At 39.9% G+C, this 23,341-nt stretch overlaps 4 protein-coding genes across 4 annotated transcripts in view; 1 reads left to right on the forward strand and 3 right to left on the reverse strand.

The window, feature by feature from the left end:
• Window positions 1-733: 733 nt before the first annotated feature.
• LOC149981445 (trace amine-associated receptor 13c-like) lies at window positions 734-2,072 on the reverse strand. Its single transcript, XM_090183037.1, has 2 exons — window positions 2,063-2,072; window positions 734-1,342 (listed from the first exon to the last, which is right to left on the reverse strand). Exons 1-2 carry the CDS (start codon window positions 2,070-2,072, stop codon window positions 798-800), a joined length of 555 nt encoding a protein of 184 aa, XP_090039163.1. The 3' UTR covers window positions 734-797.
• On the reverse strand, window positions 1,936-3,175 carry LOC110529546 (trace amine-associated receptor 1). Its single transcript, XM_021611803.3, has one exon. The coding sequence runs from the start codon at window positions 3,149-3,151 to the stop codon at window positions 2,114-2,116; it is 1,038 nt and encodes a 345-aa protein (XP_021467478.1). The 5' UTR covers window positions 3,152-3,175; the 3' UTR covers window positions 1,936-2,113.
• A 14,930-nt stretch (window positions 3,176-18,105) lies between these two features.
• The window catches only part of LOC110529547 (protein LEG1 homolog), a 5,929-nt gene continuing 693 nt past the window's right edge, over window positions 18,106-23,341 (forward strand). The window contains exons 1-6 of the mRNA XM_021611805.3: window positions 18,106-18,441; window positions 20,011-20,094; window positions 20,624-20,808; window positions 20,958-21,079; window positions 21,335-21,573; window positions 22,031-23,341. The exon at window positions 22,031-23,341 is cut by the window's right edge and continues 693 nt beyond it. Of these exons, the coding sequence (XP_021467480.2) occupies window positions 18,147-18,441; window positions 20,011-20,094; window positions 20,624-20,808; window positions 20,958-21,079; window positions 21,335-21,573; window positions 22,031-22,182 (1,077 nt within the window). The 5' untranslated portion in view covers window positions 18,106-18,146 and the 3' untranslated portion in view covers window positions 22,183-23,341. The remainder of the gene's footprint in view (window positions 18,442-20,010; window positions 20,095-20,623; window positions 20,809-20,957; window positions 21,080-21,334; window positions 21,574-22,030) is intronic.
• LOC110529549 (protein THEMIS) overlaps window positions 22,358-23,341 on the reverse strand; it is an 8,840-nt gene continuing 7,856 nt past the window's right edge. The window contains exon 6 of the mRNA XM_021611808.3: window positions 22,358-23,341. This exon is cut by the window's right edge and continues 783 nt beyond it. The gene's annotated coding sequence lies outside the window, so the exon portion shown is untranslated.

Here is a 23,341-nt window from a genome sequence, read left to right on the forward strand (position 1 = left end):
GCAGTTGGAGACTGTTGGAGATAAAAGGGTGTCCAGAATGATAGAAATACCCTCATAATGATACCAAGTGTTTTGGTGGCCTTTCTCTGTGATTTGCCTACAGAGTTCTGATTGGTTGTACCATGAATTGAATGTGCCTTTCTCTGTGCTATAAGGAAAATCTTTAGGTAGATGCTAATCATCCCTACTCCTGGGATGTAGAATGAGATCACTGAAGACGCAGTACTCAATACTTGTGAAACTAAAGAACCCCACAGGCAACATATTTATAGGAAAACTTCCAATTCCCCAAATATTGCACTCTGCTTCCTGATCTGCATGTCATGCTTTTCAGTCACACGATCCACCTCTATGCTCTGCTTTACAGAAAGATCACATTTCAAACGGGCTCGAACCCGGGTACCTGCTGTTTAGTTCAACATCAGCCATTAGACCGAAAACTGTTTAGCTCAACACCAGCCATTATATTCAAAGATGATTGAGTTAAAAGAAAATCCAAAGATACATTTTGTGTTCTTTATGAAAATGTATTGTAAGGTAGGCCTATGCTACATTGAAAATACAATAAAATGTAAATAAAAGAGAAAGGATTTATACGTTAAACACAGTTACACAAAAAGACCTGGCAAGTACTGACAGCAGTAGAATGTGCAGAAGAGGTTTTGTCAAATGCTTCTCTTCATTTATCTCCTTGAACACATTATCCAATGTGGCCATGTCATTGTTTAGGTTTTAAAAGTTAAGTGCATACTGTTCACACACAGTTTTGCAATATATTAATGTAGCTTTACAATAGATCACGTAGTAGCAAATACATTTATATAGGAAGAATTTCTATTGAATATTTTCAATGTGACAATGAGATTAAGACATTTTCGAAACCAAGGATAAAACAGTGCATAGATGATTGGATTTGCAGTAGAATTAAAGTAACCCAGCCAGATAAACACCTCAAAGAGAATAGGTGGTGTGCTAAAGTTTGTGTATGGATCAACTATGGAATTAACAAAGAAAGGCAGCCAGCAAAAGATGAAAACACCCACCACAATGCCTAAAGTTTTAGCTGCTTTCCGCTCTGACCGTTGAGACACCACACCTCTACCTCCCTCATTGGAATTATTTTGTCTGTCTTCAATCTTTTTTATATGTTTTTTTGCCACCAAAAATATTTTGGTATACAAACCCACCATTACAGAGCACGGAAAGAAAAAGGCTATCAATGTGTCTAGGGCGCCCCACAGAGCATTAAGGAAAAGATTACAACTTCCCAGGCAGTATATAGATGCAATGAATTCATCCAGTCCTCTTACATTTGCTTTGGAAAATAGTAGGGAGAATAGCACTGGAGTAATATGATCACATTTTTTGGTTCTAGTCAGGATTGCCGTATTTAGCGCTAACTGAAGTTTATTTAGTGCTATATCTGGGTCGCCGGAAAGTAGAGCATTGCAGTAGTCTAACCTAGAAGTGACAAAAGCATGGATACATTTTTCGGCATCATTTTTGGACAGAAAATGTCTGATTTTTGCAATGTTACGTAGATGGGGAAAAAGCTGTCCTTGAAACAGTCTTGATATGTTCGTCAAAAGAGAGATGGGATGTTTAACGGGTGTCCTGACTCTGTGAGGTCATTAAAGATACCATGGCACTTATTGTAAGAGTAGGGGTGTCAACCCCGGTGTCCTCGCTAAATTCCCAAACTGGCCCTCAAACCATCATGGCCACCTAATCATCCCCAGCGTATAATTGGCTCATTCATCCCCCTCCTCTCCCCTGTAACTATTCCCCAGGTTGTTGCTGTAAATGAGAATGTGTTCTCAGTCAACCTACCTGGTAAAATAACAGTTCAAAGAAATTCAGGTGGGCCACAGAATTACTGTTCCGCCACTAGGAGGAGACAAAGAACACTATTCAACAAGGTGACAGGCACAAGTGTCACAAGCATTGAAATACATTTATTTCAGGCAAACAGCTTATATGAAACAGGTTAAAAGCCGCATTTGTTACATTTTCACTCAAGCTTTATCTTTTAGTTGCATAACTGTCACATGTTACATCCCACAATAATTCATATATTTATTTGAACACACATCATACAATGTCAACTGAAACTTTACTCAGAATACAATCTAAATCTACAAGAACCTCTGTGAAAGATGTGACCACTGATGATGATTTTTAAAGCCCTCCTGAACCAAGTGTAAAAGAAAGCATAGACAATAGGGTTAAAAGCAGAGTTCAAATATCCAAACCAAACCAGGGTATCCCCCAACAGCGGGGGGATGGAGTACTGTATGAAAGGGTCAATGATGAGGCACAAGGAAAAGGGACTCCAGCAGATTAGAAACACTCCCACTACTATTGCCAGAATATTTGCCCCTCGTCTCTCTCTACGTCCAGAGCCTGCCTCTTTAAACTGACCAGATAAATCTTTAATGGACCTGGCCTGAGCCCTGGCAACCCAATATATCTTGGAATATATACAAATCAAGATCATGCCTGGGATGTAAAAACAGAAGGCGGATGCTACTAAAGCTGCCACTGGACTAAAGAACACCTGACAGCCTCCAATGCACTTGACATGTGTTTCATAGAAATCCTCCCTGCCTTTCAGATTGATCTCAGGGAAGATCATTCCATAAGAAAAAATGGCAGGGACCAGCCAACTGGTGGTGATCATGATCAATACAGTGTTATTGGTGATGATCAGTCTGTACGACAGTGGCCTGCAGACAGCAAAGTAACGATCAATGGAGATGAAGGATAGATGGAAGATGGAGGATGTGCTCAGCATAATATCAGTGCTGGTGTGGAGCTTACACAGAAACCCTCCTAGGTACCAACAGCCCTGGACAGAGCGCACAGCACTGCACGGCATTACAAACACTCCCAGAAGGAGGTCACACACAGCCAAGGAGACGAGCAGTTGGTTTACGGAGGTTTGAAGCTGCTTGAAGTGTGCAATGGAGGTGATGACCAGAAGATTCCCAATAACAGTCACCAGTATGGCCAACACCATCGATGTGAACATCGGAACCTGAACGCTCAGGGGTCGAGCAAACCTCACACACGACCCACTCAAAGACTCGTAGCAGAAAAGAGTCTGTGATTTCACAGTGCTGTTGAGGTTCGAAGTATTTGAGAAGTCCATTCCACCTGGTGTTTTAGGCCTAGAGACAAGGAACAATTTGATCACATCTTTAAATGTGTTTTTCAAAATTTTTCATTTTTTCATCCATCATCTACATTTATGTTTGCAAAAATTAACTGGACTTACTTTCAATTAAAGTTTTGCAAGAATATTGTTACTGTAACAGACGGAACACAGAACTGCTAGTCCAAAACGTTGTTCTGAGTCAGATTATTGGGCTTCTGAAAATACAACACATCCTGCTGATTATGCTTCCCATCCCATATCTTCATGAAATAGTTACACATTTAATAAACACAGTTTTTATCAAACTTTTATACTATATATTCATAGTATGTAAATGTAATCATGCAACTTGAACCACAACTTCCGTAAATGGCTAGTGTCATCGACATTTTCAAACACCATAAGTTAATGAAGCAAAATTATGAAAGCATCAACTAGTCATACTGTATGTGGTTCTTGATTGAAAGGTCACAAAGAAAGAAAATAGTGTTGGAATGTCATCTTTCTTATTCTTGTTCCTTTGAAAATACAAAAAAAGTAGTATGACTAAAACCTCAAACCTATATTCACCTTAATATCTACAAATATTGTGTATGTATTTCATTAGTTCTCAGCAATCAATACCTCAATCCGTATTTGTCCATGGGAAGCACTAAGAATTAAAGGTGGTTGATTTTGAGCTCTGGTCAGGATCCTTTCAGCTGAGGGAAACAAAGAGATAAGTAAACACTGTAGTCATGTTGACTTGTTGAAAAAATTGGTTATGAAATGATGGTGTGTAATATAGATCATGCATATGAAAAGCTTAATCTCACCTAATCATAGTCAGCAAACCATGCACCCCCTCCTTCAGCCTCAGGCTCTACGAGCACTTAGACTTTCCTCTGAGCATTATATAAACAGACGGATGCTGTTGAAGGGACGCCCCAAAAATGATCACAACAACATTTTGGAACTGTTTAGTATTCTGTCTGCTCCACAGCCAATGAAATCATGGTTTTATTCTGTGGAGACTCCTACTGTATGTTGTTCACTGTGTCTGATGAGTCCACGTGATTCAGTTGGCAACAGATATTCAACAATTATGGGCCCAGTTGTAATAAACAATTGGCATTGTAACAATGCAGGATTGTGCATCATAATCTGCCAAGATGGCAATCAATCATAAGCAAAGATAACACATCTAACTCTTCAAGAATGAATGAGTGTACTTTATACTGCATGACCATGACCAAATGACAATTGAGCAACAGAGGTAGTATGTGACCTCTATGACCTGTGTCATGGCAACCACTTTATGCCACGGCTTTCAGATGAGTCTTCTGTCAAAGTAATGATTCTGGTAAATAGGAGAACAAATACACGTACCAGAGGGCCCTGTTAGCACCTATAATCTGACTTCTCCTTTAATGATGATGCCATTCCCACAGGTGTCTCGCCACTCAGAACGTGTTGATAAACAATGAGGATGATGTCATGTTTGGCAGTTTATACTCATTTTGATTAGGTTCTGATCATGCAACAAAGAGGCAATGTCGAATTTGAAAAAACAACAAAGCTGAGCCCCTGCCACTAGGGCTGTAGAAATGTAGCCCCTCTTCAATTTAATTGAAATGAAATTGAGCAGAACCCCTGACCCTAGCTTCTTGTCTAGCCTAACCCTAAAAATAACCCTAACCCTAGTTAGCATTGGCTCGCAAACCTCTAATTTCATTCATACTGGACACAGATACATAAAAATGGTATCCACAATTTAAACTCACTCTGGAAGTAGTTATTAAAGTGCCTAATTGCCAAAATCCCAAAGTATACATTTAACCTTCGTCATTGGACTATATGATATGAGCACAGATTTTACTTCAACAAATATAATCTGTTTAAAATAATATGAAGATTTTCAAGATGGATAATTGAGCATGTGCATGCTGTAAATGTACCCACATTTTAATATACTGTATTATACATTATTGTGTTTTTGGTTAATCTGTAACAAGTTTTCAGTTGTTTAAAAATAAAACATGTGTGACTTTGCTTTGTGTACCAAATAATTAAATAATATTCCAGGTTCTGATCATCAAATCAAATCAAATCAAATGTATTTATATAGCCCTTCTTACATCAGCTGATGGCTCAAAGTGCTGTACAGAAACCCAGCCTAAAACCCCAAACAGCAAGCAATGCAGGTGTAGAAGCACGGTGGCTAGGAAAAACTCCCTAGAAAAGGCCAAAACCTAGGAAGAAACCTAGAGAGGAACCAGGCTATGTGGGGTGGCCAGTCCTCTTCTGGCTGTGCCGGTTGGAGATTATAACAGAACATGGCCAAGATGTTCAAATGTTCATAAATGACCAGCATGGTCCAATAATAATAAGGCAGAACAGTTGAAACTGGAGCAGCAGCACAGCCAGGTGGACTGGGGACAGCAAGGAGTCATCATGTCAGGTAGTCCTGAGGCATGGTCCTAGGGCTCAGGTCCTCAGAGAGAGAGAAAGAAAGAGAGAATTAGAGAGAGCACACTTAAATTCACACAGGACACCGAATAGGACAGGAGAAGTACTCCAGATATAACAAACTGACCCTAGCCCCCGACACAAACTACTGCAGCATAAATACCGGAGGCTGAGACATTGTTTCGCTGATTTAGCTGATTCATTGTTTCGCAGCTCAAGCAGCAGGAATTATGTTCTCTATAAATGAGATTGTGAAAACATGTGTGCATTAAGGTGATATTCATACCATTACAGATGTATGGACCTTGTGACAACATATAGATGATGTAATGCATTATAGATGATGCCAAGGGAAATACTGTACCATGACTATTGACTGTTTTTAGTGTCTCAAAACTATATTTGAGTGTTGTTGTTTTTTTGTATTGTAAGCTATTGTATGTGGAGTGACACTAAAAGGTTCAATGTAGCCATTTTTATCTCAATATACAATCTTTTCTGGGTAACAATGATGTACCTTACTGTGATTGATTTAAATTAAAATGATCAAAAATAACTTCTTACCGAAGAGCATTTTCTCAATCAAGATTATTTCTAGGACTATCTGGGAGTGGTCTGAGTGGGGAGGTGAAAACTGAAGGCTCGCTGTTATTGGCAGAGAGGTTTGGAACTCTCGTATTGGTTAAGTAATAACTCATTATTAACTATGAACTAATTTGGTGATGTCACCAGGCAGGCCAAAACTCAATCCCATCAAAACAGAGATAAAAATGGCTGCTTTGGGCCATTAAGAAATGTTTTTAACTCTACCATTCTGGGGAAGTAGATATAGGGCCTCATTGCCAAAATCACAAAGTATCCCTTTAAAGATGGGAAAACAAACAGGATTATCAAACATCCGAGGTACGAAAAACTGTTCAAACGTGCTATACACCCTGCTTGCATCTCTGTATTTCGAATGTAGATTAGGCCTACCTTAGAAGAAAGTACTCTAAAGGACATAAAATGTATCTTTGGATTTGGTTGGTGTTAAACTAAACTAAACAGCTCTTTGGTCTAATGGCATATGTTGAACTAAACAGTTTACATTTATCAGACACTCTTATCCAGACAGATTTACAGGAGCAATTAGGGTTAAGTGCCTTGCTTAAGAGCACATCAACAGATGTTTCACCTATTCAGCTCAGGGATTCAAACCAGTGAGCAGTGACCTTTCGGTTACTGGCCCAACGATACTAAACGCTAGGCTAACTCCCCAGCTCAACACCAGACATTTGGTCTAATGGATGGTGTTGAACTAAACAGCAGGTACCCGGATTTGAGTCCCATTTGAAATGTGTTGTAAAGCAGAGCATAGAGTGGATCATGTGACTGAAAAGCATGACATGCAGATCAGAAAGCAGTGACATATTTGAGGCATGGAGGAGTTTTACTATAAATACTTGGCCTGTGATGGAGGATGTATTTAGATTCAAAGCAAAGTACCAAGTATTGTGTCTTTGGTGATCTCATTCTACATCTCATGAGTAGGGATGCTTAGCATATATCTAAAGATAGCACAGAGAAAGGCACACTCATTTCAGGGAGCAACAAATCAGAACAAATCACAGAGAAAGACCTACAAAACACTTGGTATCATTATGGGGTATTTCAATCATTCTGGACACCATTTCATATCTCCAACTGATCCCTTTATTAGTTACTCTAACCCACCAGCTCTGTTTGTAACATTTGTATGGATTGGCTATTTGAATTAAACTATTAATCCATGGTATATGCAATATTTGACATTTGATTCAGGAGAGTTTAGAATGATCATTTCTAGTAAAATATTTCAAATCGATTCTCCTCCCTCAACTTCCAGACTTGTCTCCGTGCTGTTGTGCTGTTTGTTTAACGTAAACTCACTCACTTTTGTACTTCGCCTTGGTCCGTACAATACTTCCAGATCAACTGTAATGTCAATACCATTGTAAAGCACAATTTCTCCCCTTTCCAACAGAATCATTTACATGACCCCACGCTGCCCATTTCTGCATGATTCAAGAAGGCAATGAGCCCCGTCGGGTCTTTTTAAAAATGGCGGGTGAGGTAGCGTAATTCATGCGTGATAGTGAGAAGGAGAGATGTTGTGTGGGAAAATGTATCACCTTATCGCCTCTAAAATGTAAATAAAACACTATAAAGAGTTTATATAATGTGTCATTACATACCTATTTGAAGGTTTGTGTCAAATTTGAATTGGGTTTTTAGGGCGGTGCTAAAGTGATCTTAGAAGTAAACAGCGGCTTTGAGAATGAGGTTCGCATGCAATGATGACGCAAAAAATTACTAGGTATCCCCCCGTTACCCCCGTCACTGTCCATTTCTTGTTTTTAAAAGATAATAGAAGTGCTACACCTGGTGGAGAGAGATTGTAAGACAGAAATAGTTGCTTTATGCGTGCTGTACGTTACGACATGACACGTCAAGATGTAACGGAGGGTCAGTTTTTTCAACTTTTCAACAATACTATAGAGCCATTACCATGTCGATCAACGCTTGAATAGAAACCTAGTTCACACCCCAGATTTTGAAGTCAACACAGTCGCTACAATCCCATTACTTTTCTTTGTAGCCTCGTTTGAATGTTGCGGTTGCGCACATTTGTACGGAATGGGGTGAGTTTACATTATATAGCTATCTGCCAAACTTTTAGATTTTTCACTTTTAATACATTTACCAACGTCTTAGTTATTTCCTCGCTCAACTTTTTTCATTAAACCTTTTCTCCCCCATTATCTGGGAATGGTTCTACAGGACCTCCACCAGCCGAAAAAGCTAAGTAGTAACATTAACACTATGCCATCTAATTGCAGTCGATGTACTAAAAATGTACAAGAGAACTATATCCTTATGGTGAGGATAGCCGTGTTGCAAGCACAGCTTCTGATGCAATCGTTAGGCAAGGGCAATTTAAGTGTAGGAAAGGATGAAACAGCGTTTGTGCCACCAGTAAGTACAAATAGTAGTATAAACTCCACAGACCTACTCCAAAAGGATTTCGGAGCCATCATCAACTCAGTTGGTTTTGTACTAATTGCCACAGTAATACCCCAGATCTAGTTTGTCATGTGGAATAAATATTGTGGATCTAAATATTTTCCTCATAATCCTGGACTATCGGACCACCATTTTATTACGTTTGCAATCGCAACAAATAATCTGCTCAGACCCCAATGATCAGGAAATGCTGTGCTATAAATTCTCGGACAACCCAAAGATTTCTAAATGCCCTTCCATACTCCTTCCACCTACCAAACGACGTCGGAGTACAAAAATTGGTTAACCACCTAACTGAGGATCTTAATTTAACTTTAAGTAATACCCTAGATGTAGTCGCACACCTAAAAACCTTTGTCACAAGAAATGTGCTTCCTGGTATACAGAAAACTCAGAACCCTGAAGCAAGATTCCAGAAAATTGGAACGGAAATGGTGCTCCACCAAACTGGAAGTCTTCCGACTAGCTTGGAAAGACAGTACCGTGCAGTATCGAAGAGCCCTCACTGCTGCTCGATCATCCTATTTTTACAACCTAATTGAGGAGAATAAGAACAATACAAAATGTATGTTTGATACTGTCGCAAAGCTAACTAAAAAGCAGCATTCAACGAGAGGATAGCTTTCACTTTAGCAGTGATAAATTCATGAACTTCTTTGATAAAAAGATCATGATCATTAGAAAGCAAATTACAGACATACTTTGAATCTGCATATTTCTCCAAAGCTCAGTTGTCCTTAGTCTGCACAGAACTGCAAGGACCTAGGATCAATGGAGACACTCAAGTTTTTTAATGCTGTATCTCTTGACACATTCATGAAAATAGTCATGGCCTCTAAACCGTCAAGCTGCATAATGGACCCTATTCCAACTAAACTACTGAAAGAGCTGCTTCCTGTGCTTGGCCATCCTTTGTTGAACATAATAAAGGTCTCACTATCCACCGGATGTGTACCAAACTCACTAAAAGTGGCAGTAATAAAGCCTCTCTTGAAAAAGCCAAACCTTGACCCAGAAAATATAAAAAACTATCGGCCTATATCGAATCTCCCATTCCTCTCAAAAAAAAATAAAATTAAAAGCTGTTGCGCAGCAACTCACTGCCTGCCTGAAGACAAACAATGTATACGAAATGCTTCAGTCTGGATTTAGACCCCATCACAGCACTGAGACTGCACTCGTATGTGGTAAATTACCTTTTGATTGCGTCAGACCAAGGCTCTGCATCTGTCCTCATGCTCCTAGACCTTAGCACTGCTTTTGACACCATCGATGACCACATTCTTTTGGAGAGATTAGAAACATTAATTGGTCTACATGGATAAGTTCTTTCCTGGTTTGGATATTATCTGCCTGAAGATATCAATTTGTCTCAGTGGATGGTTTGTCCTCTGTGTTTCAGACATAAGGACGTCGATGGAGGCAAATGTTTTACTTTTAAACTCAGACAAAACAGAGATGCTAGTTCTAGGTCCCAAGAAACAAAGAGATCTGCTGTTGAATCTGACAATTCATCTTGATGGTTGTACAGTCGTCTCAAATAAAACTATGAAGGACCTCTGCGTTACTCTGGACCCTGATCTCTTTTCTGACGAAAATATCAAGAATATTTCACGGACAGCTTTTTTCCATCTTTGTAACATTGCAGAAATCAGAAACTTGTTGTCCAAAAATGATGCAGAAAATGCTTTTGTCACTTCTAGATTAGACTACTGGATTAAGCACAAAATACACTTCAGTTAGTGCTAAACATGGCTGCTGGAATCCTGACTAGAACAAAAACAATTATCATATTACTCCAGTGCTAGCCTCTCTACATTGGCTTCCTGTTAAGGCTAGGGCTGATTAAGGATTTACTGAGTGACACAGACTCGGTCTCGACCTTTAAGTCTTTATTGAAGACTCATCTCTTCAGTAGGTCCTATGATTGAGTGTAGTCTGGTGCAGGGGTGCGAAGGTGAATGGCAAGGCACTAGAGCGACGAACTGCCCTTGTTGTCTCTGCCTGGCCGGCTCCCCTCTCTCCACTGGGATTCTCTGCCTCTGACCCCATTACTATCACTGGCTTACTAGTGCTCTTTCATGCCGTCAATAGGAGGGGTGCCTCACTTGAGTGGGTTGAGTCGACATGATCTTCCTGTCCGGTTTTGCGCTCCCCTCAGGCTCGTGCGGTGGAGGAGATCTTCGTGGGCTAGTCTCTGCCTTGTCTCAGGGTAGTAAGTTGGTGGTCTGTTGATATCCCTCTAGTGGTGTGGGGGCTGTGCTTTGGTAAAGTGGCTGGGGTAATCCTGCCTGGTTGGCCCTGTAAGGGGGTATCGTTGGACAGGGCCACAGTGTCCCCCGACCAACCCGTCTCAGATTCCAGTGTCTGTGCTGCAATAGTCTATGTGCAGGGGGGTTAGGGTCAGTGTGTTATATCTTGTTTAATTTTCCTGTTTTATCTGGTGTCCTGTACAAATTTAAGCATGCTCCCTCTAATTCTCTCTCTCTCTCTCTCTCTCTCCTTCTCCCTCTCCCTCTCCCGGAGGACCTGAGCCCTAGGGTCATGCCTCAGGACTACCTGACCTGATGACCCCTGGCTGTCCCCAGTCCATCTGGTTGTGCTGCTGCTCCAGTTTCAACTGTTCTGCCTGTGCCTAGGGAACCCTGACCTGTTCACTGGATGTGTTACCTTGTCCCGGACCTGCTGTTTTCGACTCTCTACTGCACCTGCTGTCTCGGCCTCTGAATGATCGGCTATGAAAAGGCTAAGCCAACTGACATTTACTCCTGAGGTGCTGACCTGTTGCACCCTCTACAACCATTGTGATTATTATTTGACCCTGCTGGTCATCTATGAACATTGGAACATCTTGAAGAACAATCTGGGATTAAATGGCCATGTACTCTTATAATCTCCACCTGGCACAGCCAGAAGAGGACTGGCCACCCCTCAGAGTCTGGTTCCTCTCTAGGTTTCTTCCTAGGTTCCTGCCTTTCTAGGGAGTTTTTCCTAGCCACCGTTCTTCTACATCTGCATTGCTTGCTGTTTGGGGTTTTAGGCTGGGTTTCTGTAAAACACTGTGACAAATAATGTATTGTGTCATTTTGGAGTCACTTTTATTGTACAAAATAATATAATATATTTCTAAACACTACTACATTAATGTAGATGCTACCATGATTACAGATCATCCTGAATTAATTGTGAATAGTGATGAGTGAGAATGTTACAGAGGGTCAAAGATCATATGCTAACCTCTCACCCATACCAATAACAGGGGAGGTTAGCATGTCTTGGGGGTATGATATTTTGACCCTACTTATAAGAATCTTAAGGGGTGTCAATAATTTGGACCCCTACATAAAAATAAAAATAAATAAAAAGTATTACTTGTTAAACTAAACATCTTTCTCTGAGCAATTGTAGTAGTATAAAATAAAACAATTTCCCATTTCTTTGGAGCGTACAATATACTGTAGCTCAGTATTTTAATGCAGTAATTTCTGCTCATCTTTATCAAGGGTGTCAATCATTTCGAATCCCACTGTATTTACTTGACACCCCTGTTTCAGACCCCACAAAATGATTGACACCCCTGTTTTCAATACCTTTCAATATCTCACCTTGCCGAGGATAACATCACAAAGCCTTTTTCTACAATGTTTTATGAGATTCGTGAATGCGTTGGGAGGGATCTTAGACAATTCCTTAACACAGAATATTTCCATATCCTTGATATCCTTTGTCTGTGCTTATGGACTGCCCTCTTCAATTCAAGTCTGGCGTCTGAGATGGCCATGTCAATTTCAACAATTTCTTTGTGGATTTTAGTACTTATAGTTATTGTCTTGCTGGAAGATCCACTTGCGGCCAAGTGTAAATCTCCTGGCAGAGGCAACCAGGTTTTTGGCTAAAATGTCGTGGTACTTAATAAAGTTCATGATTCCGTTGACCTTAACAAGTACCTTAGGTAGCAAAATAGCCCAATAACCTCAAAGATTCACAAGTGTGGCTCCCGAGTGGCGCAGCGGTCTAAGGCTCTGCATCTCAGTGCTAGAGGCATCACTACAGACTCTGGTTTGATTCCAGGCTGTATCACAACTGGCCGTGATTGGGCAGCGCACAATTGACTCAGTGTCATTTTGGCCAGGATAGGCCGTCATTGTAAATAAGAATTTGTTCTTAACTGACTTAAATGCCTAGTTAAATAAAAAAATATTTTTTATCACCACCATATTTTACAGTAGGTATGAGATACTTTTCTACATATGCTTCTATTTCTCAACGCCAAACCCACCACTTGTGTGCGTGGCCAAAGATATCTATTTTCATTTCATCTGAACATAGCACTGGTTCCAATCGAAGTGCCAATGCCGTGTATCAAACTCCAGGCGGTGCTATGATCAGACGACATGTTCATTTTTAAAAATCCACACAATTGAGTGTTACTTAATAAAACTGATTAAAATGTACTTCATTGTTGCTTATTCATGGAAAATATTTTCGGAAATACCCAAGGGGATGTGTTTTGCCATTACAAATATAATAAAGTACATTTTTCAATTCAACTCATCAATATGCAGATTTGTTCAATTCAGCACACAAGTATGAATTATTTTTATGGTGTTTCATACCCCACCTCTCAGCCATGCAGGTGGTGATATAACCACTCACCTCAGCACCATTGAGGATGATCAAACTTTGAAAATAATCATTCCAATTTTAAAGTTTGTATGTGAAGTAATTAGTTCTTCCTTGTGTAAAGCAAGCAATTTTATCAATAATACCAGCAGAACTCTTCTGTGGAACCTACAGTAAATCACAACACTGCATTGTTCTCTATGGGGACTGGGGAGAGACTGCTCTTTTACAGACATGATCAATGATCCCACCAGTATCCTATACAGACTCATCCTCTGCAGGTAGTCAATGATCAGAGAGATTACGTCATATGATATGATTGCCAATTTCATTGGTCACAAGGCCATCCAATCAGTTAGTTTACTTTCAAATATGGGTGATCCAAATGCACCTTGAGCCTGGACTATTTATATTTACTGATGTGGTAATAGATTACACAAAATACACAGAACATCATTGCTTATCCCTTTCGAGTTACTAGGAATTTCATCAGATGACTCAAAATCTAAAGAAGGAAACACTCATCATGGACAGAAAGTTTATTTGTAGGTTATTTTTTGTGGCAAAGGTTATACTGTTGGTTAGATAAATGTGTGTAATGTACCTTGTGTATTGTTTAACTAGGTACAGCGCATTTGGAAAGTGTTCAGACCCCTTGACTTTTTCCTAATTGTATTATTTATTTGTATTCTAAAATATATATTGTTTTTAATGTCCCTTATCAATCTACACACAATAACCCATAAACACAAAGCAAAAACTGGTTTAAGAAATGTTTGCTAATTTATAAAACAAATTAAATATTATATTTGCATAAGCATTCAGACCCTTTGCTCAGTACTTTGTTGATACACCTTTGGCAGCGATTACAGCCTCGAGTCTTCTTGGGTATGATGTTACAAGATTGGCACACCTGTATTTGGGGAGTTTCTCCCATTCTTCTCTGCAGATCCTCTCAAGCTCTGTCAGGTTGGATGGGGAGTATCGCTGCTTAGCTATTTTCAGGTCTCTCCAGAGATGTTTGATTGGGTTCATGTCCGGGCTCTAACTGGGCCACTCAAGGACATTCGGAGACTTGTCCCAAAGCCCCTCCTGCATTGTCTTGGCTGTGTGTTTAGGGTTGTTGTCCTGCTGGAAGGTGAACCTTTGCCCCAGTCTGAGGTCCTGATTGCTCTGGAGCAGGTTTTCATCAAGGATCTCTCTGTACTTTACTCTGTTCATATTTCCCTCGATCCTGACTAGTCTCCCAGTCCCTGTCATTGAAAAACATTCCCACAGCATGATGCTGCCAACACCATTTTTTATTTTTAAAATTATTTCACCTTTATTTAACCAGGTAGGCCAGTTGAGAACAAGTTCTCATTTACAACTGTGACCTGGCCAAGATAAAGCAAAGCAGTGCGACAAAAAACAAAAAAACAGAGTTACATGTGGGATAAACAAAAGTACAGTCAATAACACAATAGAAAAATATATGTACAGTGTGTGCAAATGTAGTAAGGAGGTAAGGCAATAAATAGGCCATAGTAGTGAAGTAATTACAATTTAGCAAATTAACACTGGAGTGATAGATGTGCAGAGGATGATGTGCATGTAGAAATACTGGTGTGCCTAAGAGCAAAAAAAGTAAATAAAAACAATATGGGGATGAGGTAGGTAGTTGGATGGGCTATTTACAGATGGGCTGTGTACAGCTGCAGCGATCGGTAAACTGCTAGGACAGCTGATGCTTAAAGTTAGTGAGGGAGATATAAGTCTCCAACTTCAGCGATTTTGGCAATTTTTTCCAGTCATTGGCAGCAGAGAGCTGGAAGGAAAGATGGCAAAGGAGGTGTTGGCTTTGGGGATGACCAGTGAGATATACCTGCTGGAGCGCGTGCTATGGGTGGGTGTTGCTATGGTGACCAGTTTTCCATAGGGATGGTGTCAGTTTTCCTCTAGACGTGACGCTTGGCATTCAGGCCAAAGAGTTCAATCTTGGTTCTATCAGACCAGACAATCTTGTTTCTCATGGTCTGAGAATCTTTAGGTGACTTTTGGCAAACTCCAAGGGGGCAGTCATGTTCCTTTTACTGAGGAGTGGCTTCCGTCTGGCCACTCTACTGTACCATAAAGGCCTGATTGGTGGAGTGCTGCAGAGACAGTTGTCCTTCTGGAAGGTTCTACAGCTGTGTTTGTCAGACCATGAGACATCCCGAAAATCGGTCTTCTCACTAAAATGTATGTAGTGTTTTCGTGAGAAGGGGAGACTCGCACGAACATGATTCTTTTCTCAGTTTTGCTCTAAGACCCCCACACATTTCACGGGACACGTCTGAAGGTAACCCATACAAATGAATGGAAGTATGGAGGTAGCTTTGTGTGAACTAAAACAAGGAGTTAAATATGTGTCCAGAAAAACAAAAATATATCCTGAACTTTCTTATATCTCCTAGATATAGGACAGATACTTCAAAACCATATTCCTTATTTATTTGCTTTTGACTCTCTTTTTTTTTTTTTTTTTACATTTTTGATAGTGTTATTGAATTTGTGTCTATGGGCTATAGCAGTAAAGGCCAAATTAAATTCTTTATCAAATAATTTTTTATATATTTTTTTAAAGAAAATTCCAAACCTAATATTCAAAATCAAATATCTAAATGATCCATGGTATGACCGCCTTAAAACAATTTCCATATGTCAGGTTAGTACCCCTAAATATGTGTTTGTTATTCAAAGACATATGTTATGATGTGATGCAATAGAACAGGTCAAATTAGAGACTGTTAACTTGAGGCCACTCATTATGTCAGTCCCTGTGTGCAGTTTCTCCAACGGTAAACTCTACCTCTGGCCCTCACCAGTCATGATGTTCACACCTGCCCAACCAGGGGACTCATTAACTCCTAACACAGCCAGATGTCTAACTGTCTGTTTTGACAACCAGGTGCATTAGCCACGTTTCATACAACACAGGTGAATGAACAAACATCTAGTTTTGCTCTTGAAGCGGATCCTTCCCACAGGCTTTTTAAAAGTTGTTTGGACAACTTTGTGTATATTGCATCACTGAATGTGTTCTATGGTTAATCAACAACGTTATCAATCTACACTTGATTTGCCTAACATAACACAGTGTTTCCCTATTAACTAAATGTTCTAGCTCCATCTTTTAGGGTCAGGCAGCACATCATCCACAAGTAAACGTATGTATATGTTGCACATACATTTAACAGCAGCACAGTCAGTTCACTCTGGGAACCCCAAGCCCACATGCAGGACAGAGTTTGGCTCAGTTCATCCTAGAGACAACAGTGTCTACCTTCACATTTATCTTAGCCTAGCCTACTGTTAGCTGACCTTGGAAAACATTGCAAAGTAAACATAGACAAGCATTTACAAACGGGAATCACACAGGGGAGTAAAAATCAAATCAAATCAAATCGTGTTGGACACATACATATTTAGCAGATGTTATTGCGGGTGTAGCAAAATGCATGTGTTCCTAGCTCCAACAGTGCAGTAGTATCTAACAATTCACAACAATAAACAAAAATCTCAAAGTACATTTTTTTAAATTAAGAAATATATACTGTAAATATTAGGACGAGCAATGTCGGAGTGGCATTGACTAGAATATAGTAGAATACAGTATATACATATGTAAAACAGTATGAAAACATTATTAAAGTGACCAGTGTTCCATTATTAAAGTGACCAGTGTTCCATTATTAAAGTGACCAGTGATTCCATGTTTATATACTGTACATAGGGCAGCAGCCTAAGGTGCAGGGTTGAGTAACTGGGTCGTAGCCGGCTAGTGACAGTGAACAAGTTCGTGGCAGGGTCGACAATGGCAGGCCAGGTATAGACAATGGTCGCGTTCCCCTGCTCTGTCGTTGCATGCATCAACCAATGGTTGCGTGCCATGTCATCGACTGTGCCATTGACTGACAGATTGCTATAACATATGATCAGTGGTGTAAAGTACTTAAAGATGCACTATGCAGAAAGCGTTTCGTCATTTCCTGGTTGCTAAAATTTTACTCCATACATTTTCCCTGACACCCAAACGTACTCATTACATTTTGAATGCTTAGCAAGACAGGAAAATGGTCCAATTCACTCACTTTTCAAGAGAACATCTCTGGTCATCCCTACTGCCGCTAATCTGACTGTAAATGATGTTTGAGTGTCAGAGTGTGCCCCTTGCTATCCATAAATTTAAAAAAGAAGAAAATTGTGTCCTCTTGTTTGCTTAATATAAAGAATTTAAAATGAGTAATACTTTTATTTTTGATACTTAAGTATATTTTAGCAATTACATTTACTTGTGATACTTAAGTATATTTAAAATAAGAATACCTTCACTCAAGTAGTATTTTACTGGGTGACTTTCACTTTTACTTGAGTCATTTTCTATTAAGGTACATTTACTTTTACGCAAGTATGAAAATTGGGTACTTTTCCCACTATTGCACATGTGGTTAGCTGATACTTAAAATACCTATCCAGGCGTTGTAAGATCAGGCATGTGTCAGCAACCCCTGGGCAGAGGAACGTGCCCATGCTCTTTTAGAATAATGATGAAGCAATCACTGATGAATGAATGAACCCTCTTCCATCTCTATAGATCACATTTGCTGATGGCTGATGTCTCTGACTGTCTATGAACATTGATTGGTTGTTTCTCTGACTTCTGTCCTATGGCTCTTCAGAAGTGCAGAGTGGACAGAAAAACGCATGATGAGAAATAGTGATTACAGTGGTTTTACCCCCACTGGTACCTCTTCTCTATCATGTGGCTTTGTAAGTCCAAAGTGCATTGCCCAGTCCAGTACAAAAGGGGGGGATCTGTTACTTATTTAGGTGTGCAGTTAATAAGGTAGCCAGCATGCAGTGCATCTGGACCCTCTCCCTGCTTCAGCTAGTTGCCCTGTGGGCCAACGCAGCAGTGGTCACTGAAAATGGCCTCCCCATCCTCTGGGACCAGGCACCCAGCCAGCTGTCAGAACTGCCTCAGGTGGACAACGTGGTCACAATCAAACCCTGGAACTACCTGCAGAGGATGAGTCTGTATAGGATACTGGTGGGATCCACAGACAAGTACATGGCCTCCATGGGAACCAATGAGACTGACAGTCTGTTCTGGGGCCTGCCTCTGCAGATGGGCTGGAAACTCAGATCAGGTATGTTGGGCAATCGTTAAGTAGCTTTGAAAAGCCAAATACAGTGGAGACTGAAATTATTGACACCCTTGATAAAGATGAGCAATAATGAATGTGTAAAATAAATAATTCAAATACTGAGCTATTTTGTATGCTCAAAAAAATAATAATACGTTCTTCTCTCAAACAGGTATGTGTCAAAATTATTGACACCCTTAAGATTCTTGTAAATAAAGATGTCAATTTTTTTGTATTTGGGTAAAAGATCATACCCCGAAGACATGCTAACCTCCCCTGTTATTGGTAATGGTGAGAAGTCATCATGTCTTGGGGGTATGATATAACATGCTAACCTCCCATTATTGGTAACGGTGAGAAGTCATCATGTCTTGGGGGTATGATATAACATGCTAACCTCCCCTGTTATTGGTAATGGCGAGAAGTCATCATGTCTTGGGGGTATGATATAACATGCTAACCTCCCGTTATTGGTAACGGTGAGAAGTCATCATGTCTTGGGGGTATGATATAACATGCTAACCTCCCCTGTTATTGGTAACGGTGAGAAGTCATCATGTCTTGGGGGTATGATATAACATGCTAACCTCCCCTGTTATTGGTAATGGCGAGAAGTCATCATGTCTTGGGGGTATGATATAACATGCTAACCTCCTCTGTTATTGGTAATGGTGAAAAGTCATCATGTCTTGGGGGTATGATATAACATGCTAACCTCCTCTGTTATTGGTAATGGTGAGAAGTCATCATGTCTTGGGGGTATGATATAACATGCTAACCTCCCATTATTGGTAACGGTGAGAAGTCATCATGTCTTGGGGGTATGATATAACATGCTAACCTCCCCTGTTATTGGTAATGGTGAGAAGTCATCATGTCTTGGGGGTATGATATAACATGCTAACCTCCCGTTATTGGTAACGGTGAGAAGTCATCATGTCTTGGGGGTATGATATAACATGCTAACCTCCCCTGTTATTGGTAATGGCGAGAAGTCATCATGTCTTGGGGGTATGATATAACATGCTAACCTCCCGTTATTGGTAATGGTGAGAAGTCATCATGTCTTGGGGGTATGATATAACATGCTAACCTCCCGTTATTGGTGAGAAGTCATCATGTCTTGGGGGTATGATATAACATGCTAATCTCCCCTGTTATTGGTAACGGTGAGAAGTCATCATGTCTTGGGGGTATGATATAACATGCTAACCTCCCCTGTTATTGGTAACGGTGAGAAGTCATCATGTCTATGATCTTTGTGCCTCTGTAAATGTCTCACTCATCATTATTCACTATTCATTCAGGATTATGCATGGTCATGGTAGCATCCACATGTAGAAGTGCTCAGAAACATATTCTATTCTTATTTTGGAGTCACTTTTATTATAAATGACACAATACATTATTTACCATTCATTTCTCAGCATTTTAATGATTTATTTTATACAGTCAATATTGCTCATCTTTATCAAGGGTGCCACTGTACATGCACATTGTCATGTAAACACTATATGCACATTATTTTTTGGTGGTACAGTACACCAATCATGTTGACTTTTGTTCCTATAGGACGGTTGGTTGACCCTACTGGCGCTACAACATGTGGAAAGGAAGGAGATCCCATGTGCATTTCTGCTACAAGCTGGTGGGCCTGTAAGTACAGTAGTGTTACACATATTCAACCATGCAGGCCATGTGTGTGGCCCTACATGTGCAGTTAAAGTTCCAATGCAGTCATTTTTTTTATATCAATATCAAATCATTTCTGGGTAACAATTAAGTACCTTACTGTAATATTTTTCCATTAAAATCTTCAAAAATATACAAAAATAGCTTTTTAGCAAAAGCATTTGCTAGGACTGTCTAGAAGAGGTCAGAGTAAAACTGAAAACTAGCTGTTATTGGCAGAGATGTCTGGAACTCTTTTTGCTATACTGTAGGCCTATTAACTAATTTATCGCTGGGTGATGTTACCATGGAAATCCGACACTCCCGCACATGCAAACCTGCTGATTAGAAGGTCCTGTGTAGATTGTACTTTCAACGGGCAACTATCAGGAAATAACACTTTATCAGCTGTTGTACAATATAATACCAAAAAAAATAGATTCTGACTGCACTAGACCTTTAACATTCACAGCTTGTCAATAAAATACCATTAGTAACCTCTCTGTCTGTTCAGGTGTGAACTACTACCTTTCAGTGATCCCGTTCCTGGCTGCTGTGCAGAAAGACGTGATTGGAGATGGTCTCATTCAGGTCCAGGTACAGGCACCAGCTGAGGCAGAAGAGGACTACTGCACCTCCTACACAGAGTGCTCTACTAAGTATCCAGACCTTATGGCCAAGTGGGAAGAATTCTTCCAGGTATTTAATGAGCATCTACGTTTCCCTATAGGAGGCATAATCTGTATGTTCCTTTAGTTGTGTAAGTCACTATTCATAAGTGACTCATTGGTGATTGCATATAATTAATTGTTGGTCTTGGTTTTTAATATGCTACCATTCCATTCTAGACTCTGAAAGACGTGAGTGCATCTGAGATTTCTGACTTTGAGAAAAGGGACCAGATTCTGGGTGTCTATTGGGCAGGTCAACAGCTCTCTTTGAATACTGCCTCAACCAGCTGCAAGGCAAAGTGAGTATGAACATATAGTATCATTCTGCAGGTCATCACCAGTTGTCAATGCGCTGTTTGTCTTCCTTCATTGTTGGAACTCTAACAACAAATTTTTTGTTTCATTTAAACATATGACTCTCAGTTCAAACTGTACGCTCTGTCCTCCAATCAGCTTTTGCCTCAATCTAACAAAATAACATTATTGGATGCAATCACTTTGAGTCACAATTGAGTCCTTACTGTACGTCCAAATCAAACCTTTGAACTTTATAGGATGAGCTACTATTCCAGCCCAGAGGTTTCATTCGCCAAAAACTGGATGAACTCTGCAGACTACGTAGCAGCAACATACTTCCAGTCCAACCTGAATAACTCTGTGCTGTTCATGAGCCCTCTGCCCAGCAGGGTGCTTCAGGAGGGGGATAGCGCCCCTAACATAGCTGACCTCACCAAGGAGGAGAACCACACCCTCTATATCTTTGGCTGGATGACCAGAATGAACAGGATTCTGAGTGAGTACTTTTAGTCTCCCAAGACAAATATTCAGAAAATATAATGATATGTTTTGCTTGTATGATAAGTAGAGTGAAATATACATTTCAGAGTCAAATTGAGATGGTAGACAGATGCCAGTCTGTAACAATGTAGTCCAGGGCTCTCCAACCTTGTTCCTGGAGAGCTACCATCCTGTAGGTTTTCACTCCAACCCTATCTAGCGCACTTCATTCTGATAATTACCTGGTTGATAAGCTGAAACAGGTTAGTTACAAATGGGGTTAGAGCGAAAACCAACCTACAGGAGGATAGCTTTCCAGGAACAGGATTGGAGAACCCTGCTGTAGTCTGCAGTCTCCCTCTAGTGGTGAAATGTATGAAGTGCATTTCAATTGAGAGATCTACAGTAACACATCACTTGCATCAGGTTAAACCACATCCTTACACATTTTCCTGTTGTTTTCCTTATGACAGTGGGTTCTCTGGTGAGGATTTGGCGCTCGGCCATGTGCTCTGACAAGGCTCGGGAGAAGGGCCGGGAGCTCCTACAGGATCTGGTCCATGACCCTAAGTTTGCTGCTTCCACCTTCTTCTCCATTCTCAAAGAGATGACACGCAGCTGCTGAGGATTCAGCAAATCAGTCCAACACCAACTAGCTCAGTTTCAACCTGTCCCAAAGTTAACATCAGATGCCATTCATAATGATTCATTGTTAAATGTTTCTGAATACATTTCACACAGTAGTATTTACACATCCTGAGTTTTTGTATTTATTAATTTTCCACAGTAGGCAAATGTCCTTGTTGATTAACATAAAAACAATTTATTTCTTGTATCATGAATATAATAATACATTTAAATGGAAGAGTGGCTCAGTATAAAGAGCATAAGAGTACATATAAATACATTTTGCTTGAAATATGAACCTAACAGTGCCTTCAGAAAGTATTCACACCACTTGACTTTTTCCACATTTGTTATAGACGGAATTAAAAATGTATTAAATGTATAAAAAAAAATTGCTGGCCAACACACAATACCCCATAATGTCAAAGTGGAATCATGCTTTTAGACATTTTTACAAAAGTATTCAACCCCTTTGTTATGGCAAGCCTAAATACGTTCAGGAGTAAAAATGTGCTTAACAAGTCAGATAATAAGTTCATGTGCAATAATAGTGTGATTTAAAACATGATTTATGAATGACTACCTCATCTCTGTACCCCACACATACAATTATCTGTAAGGTCCCTCAGTCAAGCAATACATTTCAAACTCAGATTCAACCACAAAGGCCGGGGAGGTTTTTCAATGCCTCGCAAAGGGTATTGGTAAAAAAATAATAATAATCACAAATCACAATCAAAAAATCACAATCATATCCCTTTGACCATGGCTGTGTTAGGAGAAAACTGAGGATGGATCAAGAACATTGTAGGTACTCTACAATACTAACCTAACTGACAGATTGAAAAGAAGGAATACAAAATATTCTAAAACATGTATCCTGTTTGCAACAAGGTCCTAAAGTAATACAGCAGAAAATGTTGCAAAGCAATTCACTTTTTGTCCTGAATACAAAGTGTTATGTTTCAGGCAAATCCAATACAACACATTATTGAGTACCACTCTCTGCATTTTCAAGCATAGTGGTGGGTGCATCATGTTATGGGTATGCTTGTAATCTTTAAAGACGGGAGTTTTTACAGATAAAAATAAATGGAATGGAGCTAAGCACAGACAAAATTGTAGAGGAAATCCTGGTTTAGTCTGCTTTCCACCAG

The sequence above is a fragment of the Oncorhynchus mykiss genome, chromosome 8 (genome assembly GCF_057628025.1).
Source record: "Oncorhynchus mykiss isolate SJ-2025 chromosome 8, ASM5762802v1, whole genome shotgun sequence".
In the NCBI taxonomy this organism is placed as follows: Eukaryota; Metazoa; Chordata; class Actinopteri; order Salmoniformes; family Salmonidae; genus Oncorhynchus; species Oncorhynchus mykiss.

What these genes read in the sequence shown, in the direction of transcription:
- LOC110529546 (XM_021611803.3), bottom strand. Translation starts at nt 3,151, where the DNA reads ATGGACTTCTCAAATACTTCGAACCTCAACAGCACTGTGAAATCACAG.